Source organism: Excalfactoria chinensis, chromosome 1 (genome assembly GCF_039878825.1).
Source record: "Excalfactoria chinensis isolate bCotChi1 chromosome 1, bCotChi1.hap2, whole genome shotgun sequence".
Taxonomy (NCBI): Eukaryota; Metazoa; Chordata; class Aves; order Galliformes; family Phasianidae; genus Excalfactoria; species Excalfactoria chinensis.
The window spans coordinates 171,832,467-171,857,208 of NC_092825.1; the positions used below are offsets into that span (position 1 = coordinate 171,832,467).

The 24,742-nt window shown below is 36.7% G+C and overlaps 1 protein-coding gene across 6 annotated transcripts in view; it reads right to left on the bottom strand.

Annotated features, from left to right (window-relative positions):
* Positions 1-24,742, bottom strand: part of CNTN5 (contactin 5) — a 564,185-nt gene that overhangs the window by 38,064 nt on the left and 501,379 nt on the right. For all 6 annotated transcript variants that reach the window (XM_072326761.1, XM_072326767.1, XM_072326763.1 and 3 more), the window contains 2 exons: positions 15,656-15,776; positions 143-301 (listed from right to left, as the gene is read on the bottom strand). In XM_072326761.1, the coding sequence (XP_072182862.1) occupies positions 143-301; positions 15,656-15,776 (280 nt within the window). The remainder of the gene's footprint in view (positions 1-142; positions 302-15,655; positions 15,777-24,742) is intronic.

A 24,742-nucleotide genomic window follows, 5' to 3' on the forward strand; every position in this document is an offset into this window, starting at 1 on the left:
AACAATAATTTAAAAATAAATAAATCTGTGCTTTTAATTTATTATTGTTATTTCAAGAGTATCTGCAGTTGCTGCTGGTTATTATTGCCACAAAGCAGGAGTTTTGAAGAGCCAGCTTGTGCTATTTTAAAGTTTTTCTCACCTGTTTTTACTGTCTGCCAGCCCAGAGAAAATGGACTGCGTGCTTGCAGGTTGTAGAGGGAGATCGGGCTGTGATTGTCTGCTCCAGGACTCCAGGAGAGTGTTGCTGTAGTGTCTGTAATTTCCTCCACTATTACAACCCCTGGGGGACCAGGAGGACCTAGAAATACATTGGAATAATCAAACAAAGCACACCACCATCACTGTTGAACAGTAATAATACAGGAGAGATATTCTGTAGGGAGTTCAATACCCATGAAATACAGGAGTTAAAATGCACACTACTACATCATGCTGATAGCTTGTATAGAAAAAATTATACTGGCATACATGATTGTTTCTACTCTTTAAATGCTATGCAGGAAAGAAGCAATTAACATGCTGGAGTGACAGCAGAAGAACTAGGAATAGAAACAGATTTCTATAAAATCCTGTTTTAATTGTTCTGAATGTATAATTGAAGGAAAAAAGAAAGCACCCAGGCTAGACTGAACAGTCACAATCACATCTCTTTTTGTGAGAATTCTCGGCAGAAGGGAATATAAAAGTGAAGCAAGGTTGGATGCGTTTCTTAAGGAGAATACTAATAATACTAATACCTGAATTAAGAATGCAACATATATTCTTTCTATCAAATTCAGTCATTCAATAAAACAATGGACTACTATCTTTCTGAAAGTCCATTAATTATTTGTCTGTAAGCTACTGAAAACAGAACTCATACCCAAATATTTTTTAAGACTGATATTTACTGTGATTCTTTTAAAAACAAACAAAATCACCAAACAAATTCTCATTTGAGAAATTAGACTATTATTTATTCCATTTTCTATAGTTAATAAGAACATATCAACCATCAGTTTTTATGTCATATGACTGCTCCAGTAAGTGAAGGCTCTTGTAACAAATAAAAATTTGCAATAAAACCTTGCCAATTACATCCTGCCTTCCACTAATTTTCTCCTTTAATCCTTCCTGATATTCATCATAACAGTGTTTTAAAACATTGTTCATTTGCACTTTCCAAACCAAATCGGAGTCAAGTTTTCCCTGGTTCAGTATCCTTTTTTTTTTTTTTTTTTTTTTTTTTTTACAGCTGTTGGAACCAGATGTTTATGGGGACAGGCACATTTCTGTTATGGGAAAGTGTAAGATTAAAATCTCTCTTGTGATTTCCTATACTTAAAAGCTTATACAAATCCAGCACAGGACTCAATACTTCTAAAGCTACTTAATTAAAATATTGATATTATAAATAGCTATAATCAATTATGAACAATCTGATATTTTTGGCATCCAGTTCTTTCCAAGGCTCCTCTTCCTGAAGGCTGAAGTTCTGCTTCTGTATAGACAGACATCTTTGAAATCAGAAATGCACTGTTGATTTTCTCCCAAAATGAACATGCAGGAAAGGTAATGATGAAAACACTTTATTAAAGCCCAATGCTCTTTGCATGTGCCAGGCTTTCATTTGAAGTTATTGTGTAGCAGATCCTTTGGACGCCCTCCATTTCTTTCCACATTAACTGTACAGTACTACAAGTGGTGTGGTCCTAACAGAGCTCAGCAGCTATGGATAAAATAGGTAGATACTCAGGTGTGGTTTAAACATTTGACATTGCATTTATAGCCAGAATCTCTACATTACTGAACTAACCATTATCTATCTATCTGTCTATCTGTCTATCTATCTATCTATCTATCTATCTATCTATCTATCTATCTATCTATCTATCTATCATCTCTCTCTGTGTCTGTCTATCTAACTACCTACTACGTACCTACCTGTATATTTATTTGTCTGTTTTGTTATTTTATGCAACCAAATCTTTTTCTGGATAGAATCCTTTAACTAAAAACAGTTTTATTTGAATACTAGAAGAGTGTTTATGCGAACTGTGACAACATTTTGTTCAGAGTTTTGTAATAACTCAACTCCATAGTCTAAGAGTGGAACAGATATTGAATTTCTGAAGTAATAAAGCAACCTATACTTTTCACCTTTCTCTGCTTGGTAATGACCAACAAGCCATGAATGAACATTAAAATACTGGTAATGTAAAAGCAACAAAATAGTCACATAAGTAACTGTTTTAAAAAATTGAATTCATTGAATTTTAGTGTTACTAGATGTATGATGGAGCAATACTCTATGGAGCAATACTCTATGAAATACATGTTTGCAGTAGCCCAGGGTACTGCAGTGGGTTATGGGAAGAACAGTGCTTTTCACCTCCGAGGATGGTGAGCAGGTCCCATTGCCAGGAGTCTCTTTTCTTTCCTTGCTCTGCCTGCTCAGCAGGCTTTGAATTGCTGCTGTCAGTGCTTTTCATCTCCAGTCTGGAAGAAGATGGTAGTACACTTTACATAAACCTTTATGATTTTTGGCCTTCTGAAGTCCTGTAGTAGACCAACAAAAATGCTTTATCTGTGGCATACCTGGAATTGTCTCAAACACCATCAAAATCCATCACTATCAGAACAAGCTAAAGGCTGAAGATGTGGTCAGAGAAAGAAGCTCTTTGTAGATAAGGATAAGATGGCTTTGCTCTGTTCAAAACTCTGTTATTTATTTCAAAGTTTTGTCTGCAATCTTGAAGTTGAACTTTTTGAAAGCAAACTTGCTGATGGCAAACTCATTGACTGTGAATGCTATGAATCTAGGAGGCATAAAAAGATGCACAAGGGGGGATTTCAAGACTTCAGGACCTTTTGAGCTTCAGAACTTTAACTTCTGGATGAGTGCTCTTGCAAAGAGAGAAGCACACACACTCATTGGCTGGATTAGTCCTGGAGCTCGGACTGCTGTTTTCCTTCTGTGTCCTGTCCATCTTTCTTTATCAACTCCTCCTCTGCCTCGCCATTTTCTGAATTTTTTCCCATGTAAAATTATTAAGTAATGCAAGGTGTACTTCAATTTCCTATAAACTCACATAATTTAGCCACACGGAAAGGTATAATTGTAAGTAAGCTGCATGACCCACACGACATCCTGGTCATCAAATTGGAGAAAAATGGATTTGATGGATGGACTGCTTGCTGGATAAGGAATTGGCTGGATGGTTACACTCAGAGAGTTCTGGTCAACTGCTTAGTGTCCGAGAGGAGATTGGTGGTGAGTGGCATTCTTCAGGCATCAGTGCTTGGACCATTTAACATCTTTGTAGCTGACATGGACAATGGGATCGAGTACACCCTCAGCAAGTTTGCAGACAACATCAAACTCAGTGGTGCAGTTGACACGCTTGAGGAAATGCCATCCCCATGAATGCCATCCAGACAGACCTGGACAATCTTGATAGGTGGGCCCATGACAACCTCATGAAGTTCAACATGCCAAGTGTCTTGCTCCTGGGTTGGAGAAATCCCAAGGAGAAATACAGGTCAGGAAGAGATAGCTTGGAAGCAGCCCTGAGGAGGAGTATTTGAGGGTACTGGTGGATGAAAAACTTGGTGTGATTTGGTAATGTGTTCTTGTAGCCCAGAAGGCCAACTTTATCCTGGGCTGCACTAAGAGAAGTGTGACCAGCAGGTCAAGGGAGGTGATTCTGCCACTCTACTCCACCCTTTTGAGACCCCACCCAGAATACTGTGCCCAGTTCTGGGACCCCCAGCGCAAGAGGAAATGAAGCGGGCTACAGAGGTGGTCAGAGGACTGGAGCACCTCCCTACATGAACAGACTAATAGAGTTGGGACTGTTCAGCATGGAGAAGGTTCCAAGGAGACCTTTTAGTGGCTTTAAGGAAAGCTGGGGAGGGACTATTTCTATTAGGACATGTTGTGATGGATTGAGGGGAAATGGCTTTAAACAGAGAGAGGGTATAATTAGACTAGATATTGGGAAGAAATTCTTTAATATGAAATTGGTGAGACACTGGAAAAGGTTGCCCAGGGAGATTGTGGATGCCCCATCCGCGAAGGCATTCTAGGCCAGGTTGGATGGGGCTTTGAGCAACCTGGTCTAGTGGGAGGTTGGAACTAGATAATTTTAAAAGATCCCTTTCAACCTAAACTATTCTGTGATTCTGTGTTTCTAAAGATGTGTCATCTGCACTCCTCCATTCCTGCCATGTATTTGCTCTTCTCTTGTGAGATGCACCAGGTCAGGCCTTTATCTCAAAACAGTAAATCCTGGGGCCAATTTAATAAAGGGGAGAGGTCTTCAATCTTCATCATCTACTGCTTCAGGCTTTCTGTTGATGTAGGAAAATGCTAGTGAAATATTTATTTGTAGCCATGGGGCAAATTTTAAAGGAAGGCTGGGATTCTGATGCAATCATAATCTTCTACAGAGTTGGAGCCCTAGGCCAAGAATTATAATATGGTCCCAAGCACAAATAAAATTAAAAGAAAATATTTTAGTACTTTCTATCTATAACATTTCTTCCATGCATGCTGAATATTAGTGAAGAGTTTCTAGCCATGGTATTATAGGAAAAAGAAGAAGTTTCTTACTTATATACAAATAAGCAAAATATATTTATGCGGATGTTTCCTACTAACTTCTCAATATATTTTGTTGTAGTTCTCTCATGTTTTTTATACCTTTTAAGTGCATTCCTAGTCATGACAGTGTGTCATTATGCTTTCTGAGATGTGTGCTCTTATACATTCTGCAGGATGACTGCTAAAAAGCGTTTCCATTTCCAACAGCAGGCACTCTTGAAAGCAGATTAATAAGGGACAAAAGCCCCTGTGATAACAAATGTATGACAGTTAGCCAGGACCTGAGTGCTATGCAGATGTCACTCATTTTTATAGAAATCTCATTAAACTTTATGCTCGGGTGTTATCATTCATGGTGTCAGCTGGATGGCTAATGCAGAGAAGCCTTTTTCCCAAGGGCTCTGTTATTGTTCAGGATCTCTAAAACAATTTTTTAGTTGAGAATAGGCAATTGGGGAAAAAATGCGCTGTCTGCTCAAATGGTTCTCTGGAAACTACACAGAAAATGACTGGTTGTACGTGCATTACAATGCAGTTGACCTTCATAGAGAAGATATTTGAGGCTGCTATAGGCTCTTATGCAGCTCTAGGAACACTGGAAAGCCAGCATAAGGATATTAGTTGGTTATCTTCTTTCAGAGCAGTGCCATAGATGGATGCTTCATTTCAGGACATGCATGTATACATTTTGGTGAACTGGTGAACTTATTTTACATGTTTTTTTATTGTTGGAATTTTCATCCTGAGAGGTCCTTTAGATTACTTGCATGATTCAATGTTAACATGAGAGTTCTTTGAAGACTATAACCAATAATAACTCCAGTAATTCAGAGAGACTGTGCCCTTTCCTGTGAATTCCAGGATGTGCATTGATTTACTCCACTGCACTGTAATCAAGATAATCCTTACTTTCACCAAACTAATAAAAAGACTGATATGTAACACTTCATGAATATAGAATCCTTGACCTGAAGGTTTTACTTTCTGAATGACAAAGTGTAATAGTTTGTAATCAAGAAGACAATAGGTTAAGAAAAAGAGGAAGAGAAAGAGATGGTAACTTCAGGATAATGGAAAAAGTACATGACAAAGCGGGAGCAGGAATGTTTCTTGTTGCATAAATCCATGTTTCTGTGTCCGTGTACAGCTCTGCATATATTGATGAACAAGAGGATGGCTTGAAAGTGCGATTTGCCATGAATGCAGTGGGCACTAAGGCTGCATTCTCAGCCTTGTTCCTACAAATGTGTTTTATTCAAGTGGTAAGACAGCTACACAAAGTCCTGGAAGGATGGAGAAGTCATAATCCAACCTGTCCAGCATGGGAAAGGAGGTCATACTGGAAGGTAGCGATGAGAATTATGTTCATGTTCCAGCCTGGATAGTCTTGACAGCCTCTGGTGTCCTGCCGGTGGTGGTACTTAGGACATTTTGTGCTCTTTGCCCTGATTGTTTCCCTGCCATGTACAAACCTGTAAACAGTGGGGATTTGGACAAGACAACCTTTACAGCCACTGAGCTTTGTGAGGCAAACTTCAGATTCCAGACTGCACTCCAGAACCTCTGAGTTGGATCTTTACTTTGTGGCATAAAGACAGTTCAGGGAACATCAACTGAAATCTCACTTTATGTGGAAAGAACTGGTAGCCTCTGAATCACATTATGGATGACATAAATAGCTGTCACTTAGATAAAGGTGTCTACAATAGAACACAGAAGTGATTTTTAGACATCCCTCTCTTACTGGCTTATCCTGCTGACTAGCTGCATCACTTGGCAGCTGTCCAAGATCTGGTTTGTGTTGCTTCCATTACTCTCTACAGCCACCGCATGGGCATCAACTGTCTCACAACATCATGGATATATCTCTTTCAGGCACTGAGTTTATGAACACTACAACACCTGATTTATGTATCTGAACTTGATTCCAGGCTTTTTTTGACTGAAGACATAGATGTGAGTTAAGTTAAAGTGTAGCTTAGTTAGATTTATTTATTTACTTATTTATTTATTTTCTGTTCTATTTTTAAACTCCTGCGATTCTCTCATTTAATCTGTTGAACATATTATAACTTTAAGACAAAATCAGACTGCTGGAAGTTTTGGTCTGGAGTCTGTAGGTTAAACAGCTGATGTTCCATCTGCAGCAACATATGATCTTCCAATACTGAAGATGTTTCAGCTATGTAGGTCACTCTGAAAGTAATGATTTCCACGCAAACTACATCAGAAACAGAGAGCACAATAGCACTATTTGATAGAGGAAATCCTCAATTACAAAACACCAGCAATGAAGAACATTCTGCATACTGTGCTTCTAAAAATCTGCATGGCTACTCAGAACATGTCTTTCACTTTATTATTTCTACTACTGAAGTGCACCACCCACTGCCTCCCTGCACTCATATCCAGTTTGCTGTTTTTCATCAGTAAACATTGATGAATGTCAGTGGGTGCAATTTTTCCTACAGGGAGGAATTCAGTTCCACACCTTTTCTCCATCCATACTTTCATGTCATTTTGTCTGACTACCCCTCTGCTGCCATCTATTGAGTGACAACAAAATATCATGGAATATTGATGGAAAGATTCCATCTTTACTGCCATTCCACCAACATCTGCCTCTGACACCGTGGACAACAGAATAAAATAGGAAACATTACTTTTGGAGCAGCCCTTGTAAAATTATATACTAAAAATAGCAAAAGAGTAGATGTTATTGATTTAATGTACCTTTGTGCTGTTTGCCTGTCCCTATCATACTTTCAAACCTATGACATGCCAATTATGCTTTTTCTAGAGAATACTTAGGCATAATAAATGATTTCCATGATCTGGTGCAGATGAACAGGTAGTCTGTGGTGTACCCACGGAACTCAGAGAGCTTTAACAATTACAGTTACATTAGTGTGCCCAACAAATGGGGCCTGTACTTAAGGCATATCCATGGCCTTTGCTAGATCTCAAATGTAATCTCAACAACCAGAAAGAATTTGCTGACCTTGTTCACATTCTATGCAATAATGCTGTAGCTGATGGCCTTTAAACCCAAGTGCTTGTCTTTAAGTTTTATTGGCAATATCGCAGCTGAAAGGAGCTGTGTGGTCAATCCAACTAGCATTTCTTGAGTTATATTTGAACCAGGACAGTGAAGTTCAGAGGAGACATTACTTCTCTAAAAATATAACATGAGAAGAGCAGATTTCTTTCTTAGATAATGTAGTTTGCCAGTCTACAAGATGAACAGGTTTATTATTATTTTCTTTATATATGTTTTTATTTTTAGACCACAAAACATGTACTTTTAAACCACATTTTGTAGTCACAAACACTTTCATTCCTTTATGCTATAAGATTGCTCTCTGCTCTATTCCAAAGTTTTACAGCTGGCAGGTAGCTGTTTGATCTTAAAGCTCATTTTCCTTACAGCAGACAAGCTCATTGCACCTGGTTAGCTTTCTGTGCATTGTCTTGCAGCACATTCTGTGCACTGCAGGAGAAAGATGCTTTCCAGTCTATTTTAAAGCAATCTTCCTGCGATGAATGAAGTAATAACATTTATATAGCTTGAAGGATTCTAATTATTTTTATGTATACTGTTAAATTTCCAAGGGCATACAGAAATTAGTAAAGAGTATTAAGAACTGGACATAATTTTTCTCTTTCTTGAGAACCACAGTGTCTTTCAACATCATAAAAAGTTTGAACCCTGTGATTGAAATGGATAATAAAACTAAACAACAATAAACAAACTATTGCTCAAATACCCAGAAAATGTCTGACATCTAAATCATGTAAAATCTCTATGTGACAAAAGAGGTAGTATTATAGACAAAATCAACTATTAATTAATTATTAGGGAGCACAGGTCCATTTGTAACAGAACTAAGATCAATAACATAATCTATCTTTGAGCTGTTCCTAAAATATACTGTAGTATCTTATAGCATCTAATAGATAATTTTTAAAATGTTTGAAATAGAAATATGTAAATTACTGCATGTGCTGGAACAATCTTTTATGTGATCTTTGATGAATACAAGGAAGCATGTAGAAACAATTCCCAATTCCTCTGTTTTATTTATTTGATCTCTGTCTTAAAAAAAAAAAAAAAAAAAAAAAAAAAAAAAAAAAAAAAAAAAAGCAAATTTGCAGGTTATAGCATTACTGTAATTCTCCTGCTAATGGTTCTTTTCCTCACTAAGTTTTTCCAGGTGTAGCTACTTCATAGTTTCCAGAATTACTACAGGTTGCACCTTATACTGTTTACATTGCAGAAAGCCAAACAGAGTCAGCGGTTTATAGGACTGTTTCTCTCTGCTCCTTTGTAAAACCAGAGCTTGGCATTGACTGTGTCTACAGTGTTTAATTGAAACAATCAGAAAGAAAGTTTATTAATCTGTTGGTAAGATGGCTGGTCCATAGAGCATTTTAAAGCCATTTGTAATACAGCATACAACATCTGACTCATTTTTTGGTCAGTTTGTGGTCAGGACTAACTAGCTTGGGCGTAACATACTGCAAAGGAGTTTTGCAATTATAATTCACAAATAGGTCTTAAGTGAATTTATTTAATGAAGTTATCAAACCAGTAACATATTATAATATATATCAATTCATTAATTATATATTAAAATATTGTAGACTTATTACTTTTGATTAGGCACTGAGGCTTTCACTGATATTAAAAACGCCTTTACTTCACATTCTTATATTCCTAAGTCTATCATGATGCGCCTTAAAAATAAGACAAGAAAAGAATAAGTGTGGAAAATAACCCATATCACTCACTTTGAATAGTCTGAAGCACTGTTCTGATTCACATCAGATTACTGTGCCATGCAGTGGACCTCTACTGTGCAGGAAACTCCCTGGTGTTCTCTGAAGCTGCTGCTGAAGCTGCTGTGAGGCAGCAGGAGTGCCTCACACTTCAGTGAGATCTCTGCTCTTAAAAGACTACAGAAAACCTCAGACTGACCTTTGTAAAAGTTGCAGATTGCTGTGTGACATCCTCAACTCCCCCTATACAGCTGAACTGTACAACTGAACTGTATAGTTGCTTTTCTAAGCCAATCCTCCAAGCCAAGGATCCTCAAAGCCAAGCCAAACTTGCTGAATAAGGGGAATATTACTAGTGACTTAACAGGAATAACTATCCTGTATTAGAGCCTTCCGCTTTAGTAATCAATTTATTGTGAAAAATCAGCGCAGAGACAGTTCAAGTACTGGGGTGTCAATGGTAGGTGGAAATCCAGCCAACATGAAACATTTAGTTACTGTGCTTCCTCGCTAGCCAATAATCACTGAAAACTGAAGATGTGAGTGGATAATAAACGCTAGAAAGCAGAACAAGGTATGTAATATGGGAGAATTATTTTTGGACTGACATTCACAAAAATCATTAATCACTTCTGCTTCTTAAATGGCTGATGACTTCAAGAGCTACAAATAGATATATATATATATATATATTCTTTATAGGAAAGATATAGATTCCTCTGTAAACAACTTTGTTTGCATGAAAAACAGCTATTCTGCATACATTTTCCTCAAGCATGCAAAATCGCTAGGCATAAAGAAGTGGAATCAAGAGAAGACTTGGTGTCAGCAGTGTAAGTCCAGTGATATGACTATTGTTATATTAATTTACTCCAGTAAAACTGTTTCTTTTCCCATCAGACACACACAATTCCTCTTACAAAATTCCTCTGAAGTAGCGCATCTGTGCATGTCTAGTGCCAGAATAGTTAGTTACCACCCTATATGAAAAGATGCTTTCTCTTCTGGATGTCCTTGAATTATATCAGTCAACCCCACATGCCTCCTGCTGCTTCTACAGGCTCTGATGACTGTCTTCCAGAAAATATTGAAGTGGTATATAAGTCTTTTTTCTCTTATTCTTCTGCTGGAGGGGAAATCTGATGTATGTCTTTTATTTAGCTTTCTCAGCTCAGTGTATTGGCTTAATATGTTGACAGTGTTTGAGTTCCTTTTTTTGGGCACTGGCCAGCTCTGTGAAAGAATCAAACATTTGTGTTACTGGAAAGGACCCTAAATCCTACACTAAAGAGTCAGGCTTTCATTTGTTTCTCTCCTGGCTTCTGTTTTTCTTTCTACTTTGCCTCATAAAGGGTATGGTGAGTCTTGATTGCTCTTGAACCACTGCCTGCAGATATAACATCCTCTTGAGAAGAAGCATGTTTCTGAGTCAGGATCTGAGTAAATCCAAAAATGATATTGTTCCCTATAGCTGAGCATTGCAGTTGCTGAACTTGATGGTAAATGAAGAGCATTACATCTTCTGAATTGAAACAATGGCCTACAGCTCTTGGGCTTTCAGCTGAATTCTATGTGTCATCCTCTTCATACTCTGAGAGCTAAAAACCACTCTGAGGACTTCCAAGAGTTAAAGTGTGCATCTAGAGAGTTAATAGGTCTCAGATGGATGACACTATCCAGATGAGGAGATTTTGCATGTGCACAGCACCTTAAATATTTAAAACTCAGGCACCTAGTGTGTTACTTGTAGTTCATTTCACAGCAGGATTCAAGTGTTAAGCCTCAGCAAATCTGACCTAGTTCAGCCGGCGCACATTTAACTACGCATTCACACCAATATGGTGAATAGCTAATCGGCGTTTTATTGTGCGTGTTAGCGGTTTAAATAAGCTGCTATCTACTTCGTCTACACCCCCTAGGAATACATCATATGTCAATCATTGGCAAGGGAGGTCCTATCCACGTCACAGCTCATTTCCCTGGAAACGCCTACTACAACACTAGTGAATAAGTGAGTGCTTTGTGACCTTTAAAATGCCTCTAGAGCATTTGAACACCAAAATGTGAACTGGCTACATAACCTCTTTGGGCTTAGTTACCAGAGTCAGTGAAATACATCTTGCCATAAATCATGAAACAAAAACAAAGTCAATATGCTTTAAATAAAAGAAGGACTTATTTATTCAAGTTAATGATAATTTGTGATGATGAATAGCAGATAATTTCACAGAAGCTTATCTTGAATAAGGAAATATTTCTGGCAAGTTATGGACTAATCTATTTGAACATAAACAGATGGTGCCAAGTACTCGGCACCAGTGAGGCCTCACCTCAAGTACTATGTTCAGTTTTGGGCACCTCAGAACAGAACATACATTGAAGTGCTGGAGCAGGTCCAAAAAGGGCAACAAGGCTTGTGAAGGGCATGGATAATATTCTCTACAAGGAGAGACTGAAGGAACTGGGGCTGTTTAGTCTGGGGAGAAGGAGGTTGAGGGGAGACCTCATTGCTCCCTTCCAAAACCTGAAAGGTGCTTACATTGAGAGCAGGTTTGGTCTCTTCTCACTGGTGACATGTGACAGGATGAGGGGAAATTTCCTCAAGTTGTGCCAGGGTAAGTTTAGGTTGGATATTAGGAAACACTTATTTACAGAAAGGGTTGTTAAGCACTGGAATAGGCTGCCCAGGGAGGTGGTTGAGTCACCATCCCTGGATGTGTTTAAGAGCTGTTTGGATGTGGTGCTCAGGGACATGATTTGCAGAGGGTTGTTATTTAGGCTAGCATGGTTAGGTTGTGGTTGGACACGATGATCTTTGAGGTCTTTTTCAACCTGAGTGATTCTATGATTCTGTGATTCTAAGTATGTTAGGACAGTAGTCTTCTGAAGGTCACTATTAACTAGCAGGAGATTGGCATGAAATAATTGTCATTCATAACCCATATCAAGATTAAAATGCAAGAAGCTGGAAAGCTAACGTATTGCCTGACAGGTCCAGCTGTCAACAAAACATCTCTTCTTATTGACACCTTTATTCTTGGTAACATTCGAAAAATGAAACAAAAAGCGAAAAATAGATAACTTGAGCTCAGAAAGCAACATTTAGAGAACAAAGAAATTACTAGAAATCACTAAAAACTTGTTTCTTACTTTAGTGTGCAGAATTTAATCACATTTTCAAAGCACTTAGGAATGTATCTAGATTTCCTTTTGAGAAGTAAGCAGCTGAAGGGATTTGAATCTTTGTTTTTCCTGAACATGGTCTAACACATCATTTCATATCTAACTTTGAAGTTTTCCTGAAAGAGATCAACTAGAAAAAAAAGCCAGTGGTTGTTTTTTGTTGTTTTTTTTTTTTTTTTTTTTTTCTGTACATGACATTTTCTTCTGTGAGTTGGAATTATCAAGTATGCTGACATGTTTTTGAAAGATCTATTTCTGCAATGCCCACTATTTCCAAAAGCTGTTTGAAAGGAGCTGTAATTTGGGATCATCAAGGACCGTCAAATTGTAGGCTGAGTGCCCTCATTAAACTGAAATGGGTGAAAAGAATTAGCGATACAGAAATCAAAATGAAATTCTTCAAACTGTATGAGGATAGATAGAATACATTCTCCTAAATATTTTGGATTTTTGCAACACTGATGTTCACGAAGAGAAATCATTAGTGACTCTGCAGGGTGCTTTAATCATGGAATCATAGAATGACTTGGGTTGAAAAGAATCATAGAACTACCCAGGTTGGAAAAGACTTTGAAGATCATCAAGTCCAACCACAGCCTAACCATAGTACCCTAACTCTAACAACCCTCTGCTAAATTGTATCCCTGAGCACCACATCCAAATGGCTCCTAAACACATCCAGGGATGGCAATTCAACCTCCTCCCTGAGGAGCCTATTCCAGTACTTAACTACCCTTTCTGTAAAGAAGTGCTTCCTAATATCCAACCTAAACTTGCCCCGGCGCAACTTGAGGCTGTTTCCCCTTGTCCTGTCACTTGTCACCAGTGAGAAGTTTTGTGGTGTTGCTGTCAATATTGTACATCATAACATTATGTGCAGTATGGATTATTGGAGGGTTCATGCTCCAGTTCCGTGGAATGGCGGTGTCCCGAGTACTCAGCTCTCGGAGGAGAACTACATATCCCAGAGGACGACCTGGCCAGAGATAAGTCACGGGAGGAGGACATATATAATCTCGCTCCCAGGCTGGAGTTCTCCCTCTCTCTCTTGGACTCCCAGGGAGTGGGAAGTGTTCCAGTCGTGTCGCCTAGAGTTCATAGTAGGCCTCTCGGTTATTGGGGACTCTCTCTCTCTGCTTTATTCAATTTATTAGCCCTTCGGGGTGGCTGCCCCTGTCACAGGCACAGGTAAATCTAGGTAACCTGTGACAGAAGAGACTTGCCCCACTCTCACTATGAAGTCCTCAAAGACTATCTCGTTTCAACTCCTTTGCTATGTGGCTGCCAACCACCTGACCAGGCTGTCCTGTCCAGAGCCACACCCAGATTGGCAATGCCTTTGCCTATTTTCTGCAATAAAAAAAAAAAACAGTCATCCTATTATTTATTTATTTATTTATTTTTCTTTCTCTACTGTCACTGTAGGAATTTATTTTATTTATTATGCATACATTTCATAGATGTCTTAAGATTAACTGCTTCAGCAAACCAATCATGTCCCACATTTTCATGGAAAATTAAATCAAGAGAAAAGCAGTCACACAATGATGTAAAGCAGTTTGTGTCAGAAATAAACTTCTCTTACTGCATCCTGTAATTATTAAATCAAATAAATAAGGAACATACATTTTAAGCAAAGTAGATTCCAATGTAAATTCTATTATAAAGCTGTCATAGTTTTAATTTCATGAGCAAGGTGGCATGGCAATGTGGCACTCGAATACATAAATTCTGAAACTTCTTATAATACACTTTTTTACATTTATCTCAAAACTCTTCCTCAGATAAATATTTATTTTCTATTTTAAATTCAAGAAACCCATTTATATAACAGCTATTCTTGAAAAAAACAATTTAGTAGCTGGTCTGCAATGTCCTAGACAGCAGTAAGCTAAGAGACTTTTATCACTTAATAAATTCCATAGCATTAAAGTTGGCATTGCCTTGCCTACCCATAGAGCCTCCAGCTCTTGTCTGAGGGAGGTAAAAGTAACATAAGTCTTGCATAACCCACAAGGTCGATTCAGCTTTCATAAGGCGTCTAAAATGGCATTATGTGCCTATGCTGAGGAAACTGAATGCCACCATCCCAGTAGTGCCATAGCTCATAGAAAGTTGATGGTCCTCAAAATGACTTTATGGAAATATTTAGCAGCTACTCTCATCAAAATGTGAAGAGCTCTGCACTCAACCAGAAACATTCTTTATCATTTCAAGAGTATATTCATCCTAAAAGTGATGGATATGAAAACATCAAATCTAAAGAAGTGATGAAATGTGATAGAATAAATATTTTTGAAAGATTATAATCTCTATATAATTTTGATTTATATTTTAACTGAAGTTCTCTCTCTCTCTCTCTCTTTTTTTTTTTTTTTATCAATGATAATAAATTATCTTTCTCAATTTATTCTTTCAAAAGCCATGTAATCTACAGTGAGACTGTCCTGCCCCGCTACCCTGCAGAGATCTGTGAATTTTGGCACTGCAGCACTCTCCAGATGTATTGCTGGAAAGTGAACTGCAAGTTCACAGCTCCCGTTGTTCACTGAGCATAGACACACACATACACAGAGCGCAGAACACAGACATACTCTGCATAAGGGATTGTACATACAGCACTAAAGCTTGGCTTTACTGCAGGCTAAGTGGTGTCCTATTTCTGGTTTTAGGTCTGGCAGAATATTGACCATATGTTACTTCATGAAATCAGAAGTGTTAAATGGAAGATAGAACAAGTCAACAGATTACAAAACTGGACCTATACTGTCAAAATTTTGTGAACAAAATTCCATGTGAGAAAACAAACAAACAAACAAACAAACAAATAAATATATAAAATCCCTGTCTTATTAAGGGAATTCTGTTTCACTATTTGTACCTTTCATTTTACAAAATGATTTATGGTCCCTTTTCTTGAAGGGTAAGTACTTCTAAATCATTGAACCTGGGAGGATGCCTTAATCTTAATGTGTAATGTGAAGAAATGCACAAGAAATACAGAACCAATCATACCTACCTGCACACAGACCTACATTTGTGCAATTTGTTAAGAATTTGTTTACATTCCCTGATGCAATGAGAGGGTGCCTTGAGGCCACTCACCCCTAACAAGTAGCTCGGTCTCAGCTGACACGGTGTCTGCTGCAGTCTGGACCCTGCAGCCGTACCTCCCGGCATGCATCAGCAGGATGTTCCTGATCATCAGGTCTGCAGAGGATGCTTGCTGAAACAGGCATGAAAAATTCAATTTAAATTTAGTAATTCCATGTGTTCATGGTAGCTCACAGGGTGTTTTGTGCAGTGTGAGAAGTTCACATCTGCAGTTTTCATCTTACAACATTCATATTCCCTAATATCCCCTTTTGAGTATTATCAGCAGGTAATCAGCACAGTGCATTTATACAATTATTAATAAGGACTAAAGAAGAGGATTTGTGGTTTTTAATAACTTTGATTTTGCTTAAAGCACTCCATGGATATTTGTGTGCTCAAAGAAAATGAATCCAAGCTAACACAAAGAAATTAATTAAAGAGAACAGAAACATTTGATGTAATCCTTGGCATTGCAAATGTGCTCTTAGAAATGGCGTCTTCCTTCCTCTTCCTTTTCTCTACAATATTTGGAGTATGTATCTCAAATGAAATTAAGATCATTTAATAGATGATATTAATTGATTTTTATTGACAAAGGAGAAATAAATACTAAATAAGATGACGAAAATAAAAACAGATTCACATTTTCCAAATAACCTTTATATATTTAAATCTGAAACATGCAATCCCTGGATATGTGTGCACAGAAAGCTAGTTCAGATTTTTGTTCTTTGGTATTGTAGGCAATGGTAACTACAGCCCCCCAGAAATTATGAGCAGAAACTTAGGAGATACAACAGTCATTTATTTTGAGAATATATTTATTTATTTATTCATTTATTTATTATTATTATTTTAGAAATATCTGTATTATTTCATAAATTGAAATGATAATATCAAATTTTACAAATGCAAAATCAGACTTACTAGAGTCAGTTTCATCTTATTTCATCATATATATATAAAAGGAAATCATTCAGTAAGATTCTTAACAGTATGCACAGATACTGTTATATTATTGTAGTTAATTGAGTAAAGACCAGATAAGAGTGAATGAAGGTTAGCCTGAGCACATGGTATGAGAATTACAGTTTACATCCTCAATTATAATCTATAATCATCTACACTAAAATAAAGTATATTTTTATTAAGTACAACAATTTGCATTATAAGCTATTTCATAAACTGTTTTTATATTACAACAGTTCGTTAGGAAGGGACCTTTAAAGTTCATCTAATCTAACCACCTGGACACTTCTAGCCTGATCAGTCTTCTCTTAATTTTCATAACCAAGGCAAAATCTCTACCAATGCATATTCACGTGAAGAGAGGGAAAAGAGAGCTGGAAAGTCAAGGCCATTTAGTTTAATTGCTCAGAAGCTGTTAAATATCGTGGCTGCCATCCTCTCTTCCAAAAGGCTTATTTCTATATACATCATAGAATTATTTGGAAAAAGAAAAAATATATATGTATTTAATATCTGTGTACTGATGTAGCTAGGCAGACAAGCAGACATTGCAAGAATCACTGCTTTAGAGGAGAGCAGTGCAGTAAAAAGATACCCATAAAACACCTGGATTTAATGCAACATAACAGGGTGTGCAACTGGGATTGTTTAGAGTGTAAGAGTGGAAAGAAATTACATGTGACATGTATAATACAGATGAATATATGTTTAGACATTAGCTGTCTTATTATGTGTAATGATATTTTAGATTCTATTTAGATAACAAGCAGCTGTGCCTGATCAGGCCATCTATAACAACAAAATTATTTGCTGTTCAGTAGCATCAAATGTTTTTACTAATTTTGGGGTCTTTATACCATTATGTAAGATAAAAAAATTCAGAATCAATTTTATATAGTAGGAGTTTAACAATGTCTAACTTTACGGATAATATGCTGTTGTATTCCTAGATTTCATCCTACTTTTGTACAAAGTTATGAAACATATAGAAAGAGTAAGCAAAGACTTCATTAAATGATGCAAGTGTTGTTTCTATGCTCATACTCTTCCACTAGAATGCGAGGACTATTCAATTTTGACCCTAAAACAGCCCTAACTGTTGAATGGAGGGAAAGGTATTAGGAAGGTATTAGAAGATGTAGTAATAAGCCATAATAGAATCTTCATTATCTTGTGGTGATTAATACAAAGATTCCCCCTTAGCCAATATAGTGGTGTCTGGATTGTCATCATATTTATCTATGCTGAAAATTAGGTTTGTCTCTGAACTGCTGTCCTGGAACAAAATCAGGGAAGGAGAGGATGAGGCCAGACACTCAACACATGTAAGAATGCACTAGAGTTTTAAATTGGTTTAAAAACAATGAGAATTTGAAAGTAAAGACACTACGATATTAGTGATTCAAGGTTTGTGCTCAAACCCCACCACTCCCTTATCTCTCCTTTTTCCTGTTCTTGGGTTTGCTTTATATTAGTGTAAATCTTGGAATAAGGATACTTTTGTAATAAGAGGTTCAAGGCTAGAGCAAGTTCTGATGGTCAAACTGATGTGCTGGCTGCCCATACCTTGAGCCAATCTCCATAACATACTACAGCTGCTTGTTTGTTATTTACAATTCATTTTTAAAAAATCTAAGAAAGAATGTAGTTGAGATTCCCATTTAAAAAAATGTCCAAGGTCAGAAAGTTTGCCTTTTATTTTTATTTTTATTTTTTTTGTCTTCTCTCAGGGGAAAATGAATTTGAATAAAAGCACTCTTTCGCCTCCAGGCAAGACACAGAACAAGTGAGAAGATTGCAAGTAGCATGGAAAGAGCTCAAATCTTGGCTATATGACTCAGAACAGCCTGAGGTATCAGTGACTATGTGGTTCCAATATAACTGAAAGCCAAAATTAGAGGTGTCCAATTCTGTCTACATTTATATTTCCACTTTATTAAGTGTACATTTCTAAAAGCTGCATGTTAGTCCATTAATTTGATGTTCTTAAAAACAGCACATTTTGCAATACCCTCACCAGTGCAGAGTAGAAAGGCAGGATCAACTCTCTCTCCCTGCTGACCATCTTTCTTTTGATGCAGCCCAGGATATTGGATTTCTGGGATGCAAGGGCACATTGCTGGCTCCTGTGCAATTTGCCATCCACCAGTACCCCCAGTTCTTTTTCAGCAGAGCGGCAATCTATCCTTCCACCCCGCAGCTTGTATTATTAGTGGGGGTTGCTGCAATCTAGGCAGAAGACCTTGCACTTAGCAAGTGTATTAACCGCTGTTAAGAATAACATTTATAACACATTTTGCCTAGTATATAAATACTTATATTTATTCAGTATAAGCAGCTATTACGTGGTCAATATTTTGTATTTAACTAAGAGAAGGCAGATTTATCAGTCAAGTTCTAATGATTACAAAGAGAGGTAAAATTAACCTTCAAGGCCAACCTCAGCTATGAACCTACTGTAATGCTGAACACATTCCCTGTCTTCATTAACTGGCAGAAAATAATAACACAGCTACTAATGCTATCTGTCATGACTAATGGTTCTTTCTAGGACAAAAAATTATTGTGCCATTTATATTACACTCCAGAATATTGATGAGGTTCTGCGTGGCTCCGGGGATCAGTACATATGGTTCTTAAAGAGCAGAGAATTCTGCTTATTCTTCCTGTGTGACTGAGTTCATTACCTTGAGCCAGTTGCTAGGAGACCCCCCTGTTAATCTGTCCATTCATTTTCTGAGTTTTTATCTCCAAATCAAGGTGGTTCATTCAGGACCCTGCCTTTTTTTTTTTTTTTTTTTTTTTTTTTTTTTTAAAGGCTTTGCACAAGAATAAGCTGCCTTCACTTGAAAAGGAGATCAAAGTTATAATGCAGAGATCTTTCTTAGCGTCCATTAAGTCTTTTCTTTACTTCCTCCCTATCTCTTCCATTAAACATTGGTTTGATTACTGCACAGCTCATCACATCTGTTCAAAGTGCAGAATCATATCTGCAAAACATGCATGAAACTTAGTAAACTTCCATCATTCTCTCCTCACAGTGTCATTCATTTCACCTGCATTCACATCATCTGTTTCTAATACTTGTCATTTCCCACACTGGTCATAGTACTATCATTTCACACTCCTGATGCAATTCTATGAATGTAGCTCTGTTTTACCTTGTCAAGTGGGACAAAAAGGAAAGGCAGATTAAAATCCTGAATAATCAATAGAGAAGATTTTTTGCTGTGGAGGTTGGGGTCTAGCAACTCTGCATATTACTTGTGTCAAGGATTGAGAATGGGAACTCCCATCTGGTCACCATGTGTTGAAAACCATCTCCCCACTTAGAGGAACATATATAAGAAGATAGTGAGGCTGTTGTAACAGTTCATGATACAACAAAGCTTAAATCAATGGGGAAAGGAGTTTACTGCTTGACTGAAATTGTAGGAAAACTTTTATGATAAAATCCTAACTGGTGTTTGAGTCAGTTCCTTATTGCAACTGCAGGGGTTTTCTGTGGCTGGCTGTCATCTTACTCACTTGAGAGTCAGGTGTGAAGATGCTTTCCTGCAAAGGGAGTTTCTATATAGAAGAGAATGGTTGATAAGTACAAAAAGCTTGAAAAGATTTTGTGAAGTCACCTTCTATATAAACTGAGTAGAACAATGCTCTGTAATTGAATGGGACAGTGATTTGATCCTAAATAAGAAAGACCACAGGCATTAATGTGACCTTCTTCAGCTTAAGAAATTATTTAGTATATATAGGGGTTTTCACAGCTAGAACACAGGTGAATTCCTGATTCAGACATTATTGAATTGAGCAGAATAGTGTTTATTAATGGAATTCAGTCAGGCTGAATTGAAAAATGATTTCACGGCTGAATCTTATTTGCTTGACATATTTGATTAGCAGTGGAGTTTATTTTTGGTGAATTTCTCTGAAGTAAAACAATGATCTTACAAAATAAGCTCATGGCAATGTTAGCTTTGTAACATCAACAGTAAGTGAAAAATAACAGTACAATAAACCTCCTTTAAACTATGCTGACAATTTATATTTATGGTGTGATAAATTACTTAATTCCAGCCAACCTCTGTTCAAAATACATTTAGGATGACGTAAATGCCATTTTATGCAAATTCGCAGCTTAAAGACATCAGCTACTTGCCTGTTCATTGCTTGTGTTGTTTACAAATTGCAAATATCTAATGTTTTTTCTTTAAAATGGGTCTTTGTGTTGATACAAGGATCATGAAAAGTTATACCCTGCCTTTTATCTTTTAACCATATAAAAAATTTGGATCAAAGATTTCTTTATTGTTACTGTTTGTTGTGATTAGTAGCATATAACAGAATAAGAATGGCTGTATAAGAGCATCCAGGCTGGTACCAGTTGGATGAGAACCACCTGATTATACATACTTTACTTTGTCCCTGACTATAAGAGATTGTAAAAGAGATGGTTCTCGAAGTTTCAGATCTGTGGAATCCAAAAGAAACTTCCAGTGGGGATATAGGCCCTTCCAAAAGCAGTGTTCTAACTACTTTGCTTTTTGATAACAGGAATAATGAAAAACTTTTTTTTTTTTTTTTTTTTTTTTTTTTTTTTTGCCAGAGAAATATTGGATAGGAACAGATGTAGGTGTTGGAGTGAACAGAATGGGCATTCAAGTGCATCCTGATCTGCTGCAAATGAATCTAATTCATTGTATTGACAGAAGGCAGAAGAAGAGATGGAGCTAAATGAGTATCAGGAACCAGTGTCTCAGGTACTAGAGTAGATTTGTGAAAAAAATCAAAGATCAAATTTGTATTGAAAATTGAAAAGAAAGGGATTTAGGAAAATAGTCTAGGAGATCAAACAAGACTGAATGATGTATCTGATACCTGTGCTCTATTTGAAGATGTATAAAGAGGGGAAAAATAAATGCAATTTATTACATTTACTTGAATGTAAGAGTGATGGCAACAGATGAAGATGTCAGAAATGCAAGTAAAACCCAGTGGTAAGAACTGTGCCATTTAAGAAGACACGGGAAAAGGAAGCATGAATAGCAGATATGACGGGTTGTATTAGCATGTACTCCAAAGGACATTATGTCAGCCATAACTTGGAGGAGGTGGGTGAGGGAAGGAAAAAGAAAAGGTAATACTCTTCCTGTTGGCTAGCCAGAGAGAGTTCTCCTCTCAGGGCTCTCTCCAGTGCAGAAGATGACAATGAGGAAGTTGAAAATTGTGTCAGTTTGCTTCCTTTTTTCCTTAGTGCTCTATTCTTTGAGACCTGTCCAACCTCTTTATTGATTAGTGTTGATTAGAATATGTTAATTAAGGGCATATACTGCACATTGAGGGATTGTTAACCTTATGAAGACATATTAGATATTATCTTTAAAGTAGTTTTTTGATTGTTATTTACTTCATTACACATTGTGCTTTGTTTTGCTCTAACATTATTCAGAATCAACAAAATGAGGTACTAATTAAGGAAACAGGAAGTCCATGTGATTTTCAGGCCATTGGGAACTCCCATAAGATTCTGCCGTAGGAATACAACTGGGATTTACAGGTACAAGGTTATAAGATCAGAAACAGAAGAGCAGCAGCTTAAGAAATGCAAAGGAGAAATACTGCCAGAGATGATCAGGATCAGCAGCTTGGGAGCAAGATTCCAGAACTATATGTGAAAAACATGACGCATGGAAGTCTTAGTATTAGGCCATATTAATCAGATGCTCAAAGCACCAATGCCTCTGTTACAGCCCAGCTTAACACGGGGCCACACAGTATAATGAATGATCATTCAGCTGCAAGTAAATGGGAAAGAATAAAGAATGACTTGTGAAATAATTTGTATGTAGTCAAGGAGTTTTCTTTATTTTATTGTTCTTTTTATAATGTATTTCTTTGAAGTAAGGAAAGGTAAAATAATACTTTAATTGAATAAGCCAGTAGAAAAATTGATTTGGATGTTATTTTTTAGTGGTAATCATTTATTATTATTATTATTATTATTATTATTAGTTATTTTTTTTTAATAAAAATCAGAATTCAGGGAGGTAAAGACACCCACATTGTCCAAAATGTTCAGTTATCTCCCTGCTCCAAAGTAAAATGAAAGAGAACACATGCTATTTATCACCTTCTCTCACTCTTTATTCACAACCAAAACCACAGGTATTTGGGAAAACCAGTTTACACACTTGTTTGATTCTAGAAAATGTTAACTGTTCTGCTCTAACATGGCATGTAGATATGTCTGCAAATGTAAGCTCTTTACTGGGACTTTTTATGGCCTGGAAGTGATGCATGGCAAAGGGTTTTGTTAATCCATGTTCTTCACTGTGTTCAGATTTTGGTTTGTAGCTATCAATCACAAAACAAACAAAAACTTTTGACAAATCCTTATTCCAGTTTGTCCCCTTCTTGATACACAAGAAATTTACATTAGTGCAGAAAATACTTCAAAAGACAAGGTATAATTTCATTTGGAAACTGCTTCAGATTTTTCAAGTATTTAATTGCTGTAGTGTGACAAATTGGCAAAATCTGATACTGAGAACAGAGCTGAAATATGTGGATATCAGATTAATATTTTTTTCCTATCACTAAACAACTAATCTGGCTACTCAATATGAATTGGATGTAGCAGTATTAGCCTGAAAGAGAATTATCATCTATGCACAGTGCACATCTCTTTTACAACACTTTTGCCAACTATTGTTGTTTTCCTTTGAGGTCGGTGTTAAAGTAGGGCCCTATTTAATTAGTCTTGTTTATGTCAAATAAAGAGCAAAGATGTTATTAATAGCCTGCTGTTTTAATTGATTCTACATAGTGAGAACTTAGTGGTGTCTATGTAGAAAATGAGAATGAAATTTTAATCTTAGCTGAAACATGATTGTTGTGCTACAAAGGGAGGAGAGAAAGGAAAATGTAGGGAAAGATGCAAAGTTATGCTCTCCAATACTTTCTAGGTTATTAGATTGAGGCCTTCAGTGCTAGCTAGTGCCTAATGTACTATATAGCCTTTTCAAAGCAAAACAGTAGATTTTAACTCACTTCTGTGTGGATAAATGACCACTGTAAAATATAACTTGACAGTTTTTGTTTATTGCTTCCCATGGTTGCTGTTTCAGTTAAGACCAAAGATCAAGAAGATACTGAAACTGAAACACTTTCTTCAGTCACTGAATGAAGGACACTTATGCAGATCAAGTTGAGGGACTTCGAGAGAAATGCTGCTGCTTACCTGTATGTGGATGACCAGAATAATAAATCATTGTGCTTAGCTGCCATAAAAACAATATCAACTTTCAAACACAAGTTTGGAATGGGGATCTGAATGAAAATCTACAAACAAAATCAGATGTTTTTACCTAGAAAAGTGATATATCCTGGAGAAAATTAAGGTTGATTAACTTCATTGGAAACCTTTTTAAAAAAAAAAAAAAAAAAAAGTCTGAATAGGATTTTGAATGGGATTTCTAGTCTTGACAAAAAAGAGTAAGAATCAAGGCTACCCTAACAGAAACAAGAAAGTTTATGTTGTCTGCACCAGAAGGAAATCTTGTCGGATCAGCCTTCCATGCAAAGTCTATTTTTAAAATTATTGGGACTACCTCCTGAAATGTTATAATGTCCTTTGTTAGATCAAGTATAATTTTTATGATGCCAAAGGACCCTGAATATTTGTATCCCTTTGAATGATCTGCTACCAAATGTAGAGTTATGCATGCAAAAGATTTGGCACGTTTTCCTGTCTCCAGGTGTAGACTGCAGCAATAATCCCAGTGGATTTTAGTCTCTTTCCCTTAATACGACCTTCATGTACAGCTTTGTGCAACTTGACAACTGTATACCAAGTCTCTAAAGTATCTACATTGCCATAGGTACAAACTCTTTCTTCGCTAAGTAAATAACAACAAGGACACTTTTAATTTGTATAAAAATTAATTACCAATCTGGAAAATGATAATAGTTATTTTTTGTAATAAATATGTATGTAGGTTGCTCCAAAAGTAATGCCTCCTAGTTATTTATGGAACCTAAAAGCGATTACAAAACTATTTGATAGAACAAACTATCAAAATAGCTACAACATACTATTTTTCAACATAATCACCATCATTACCTGTG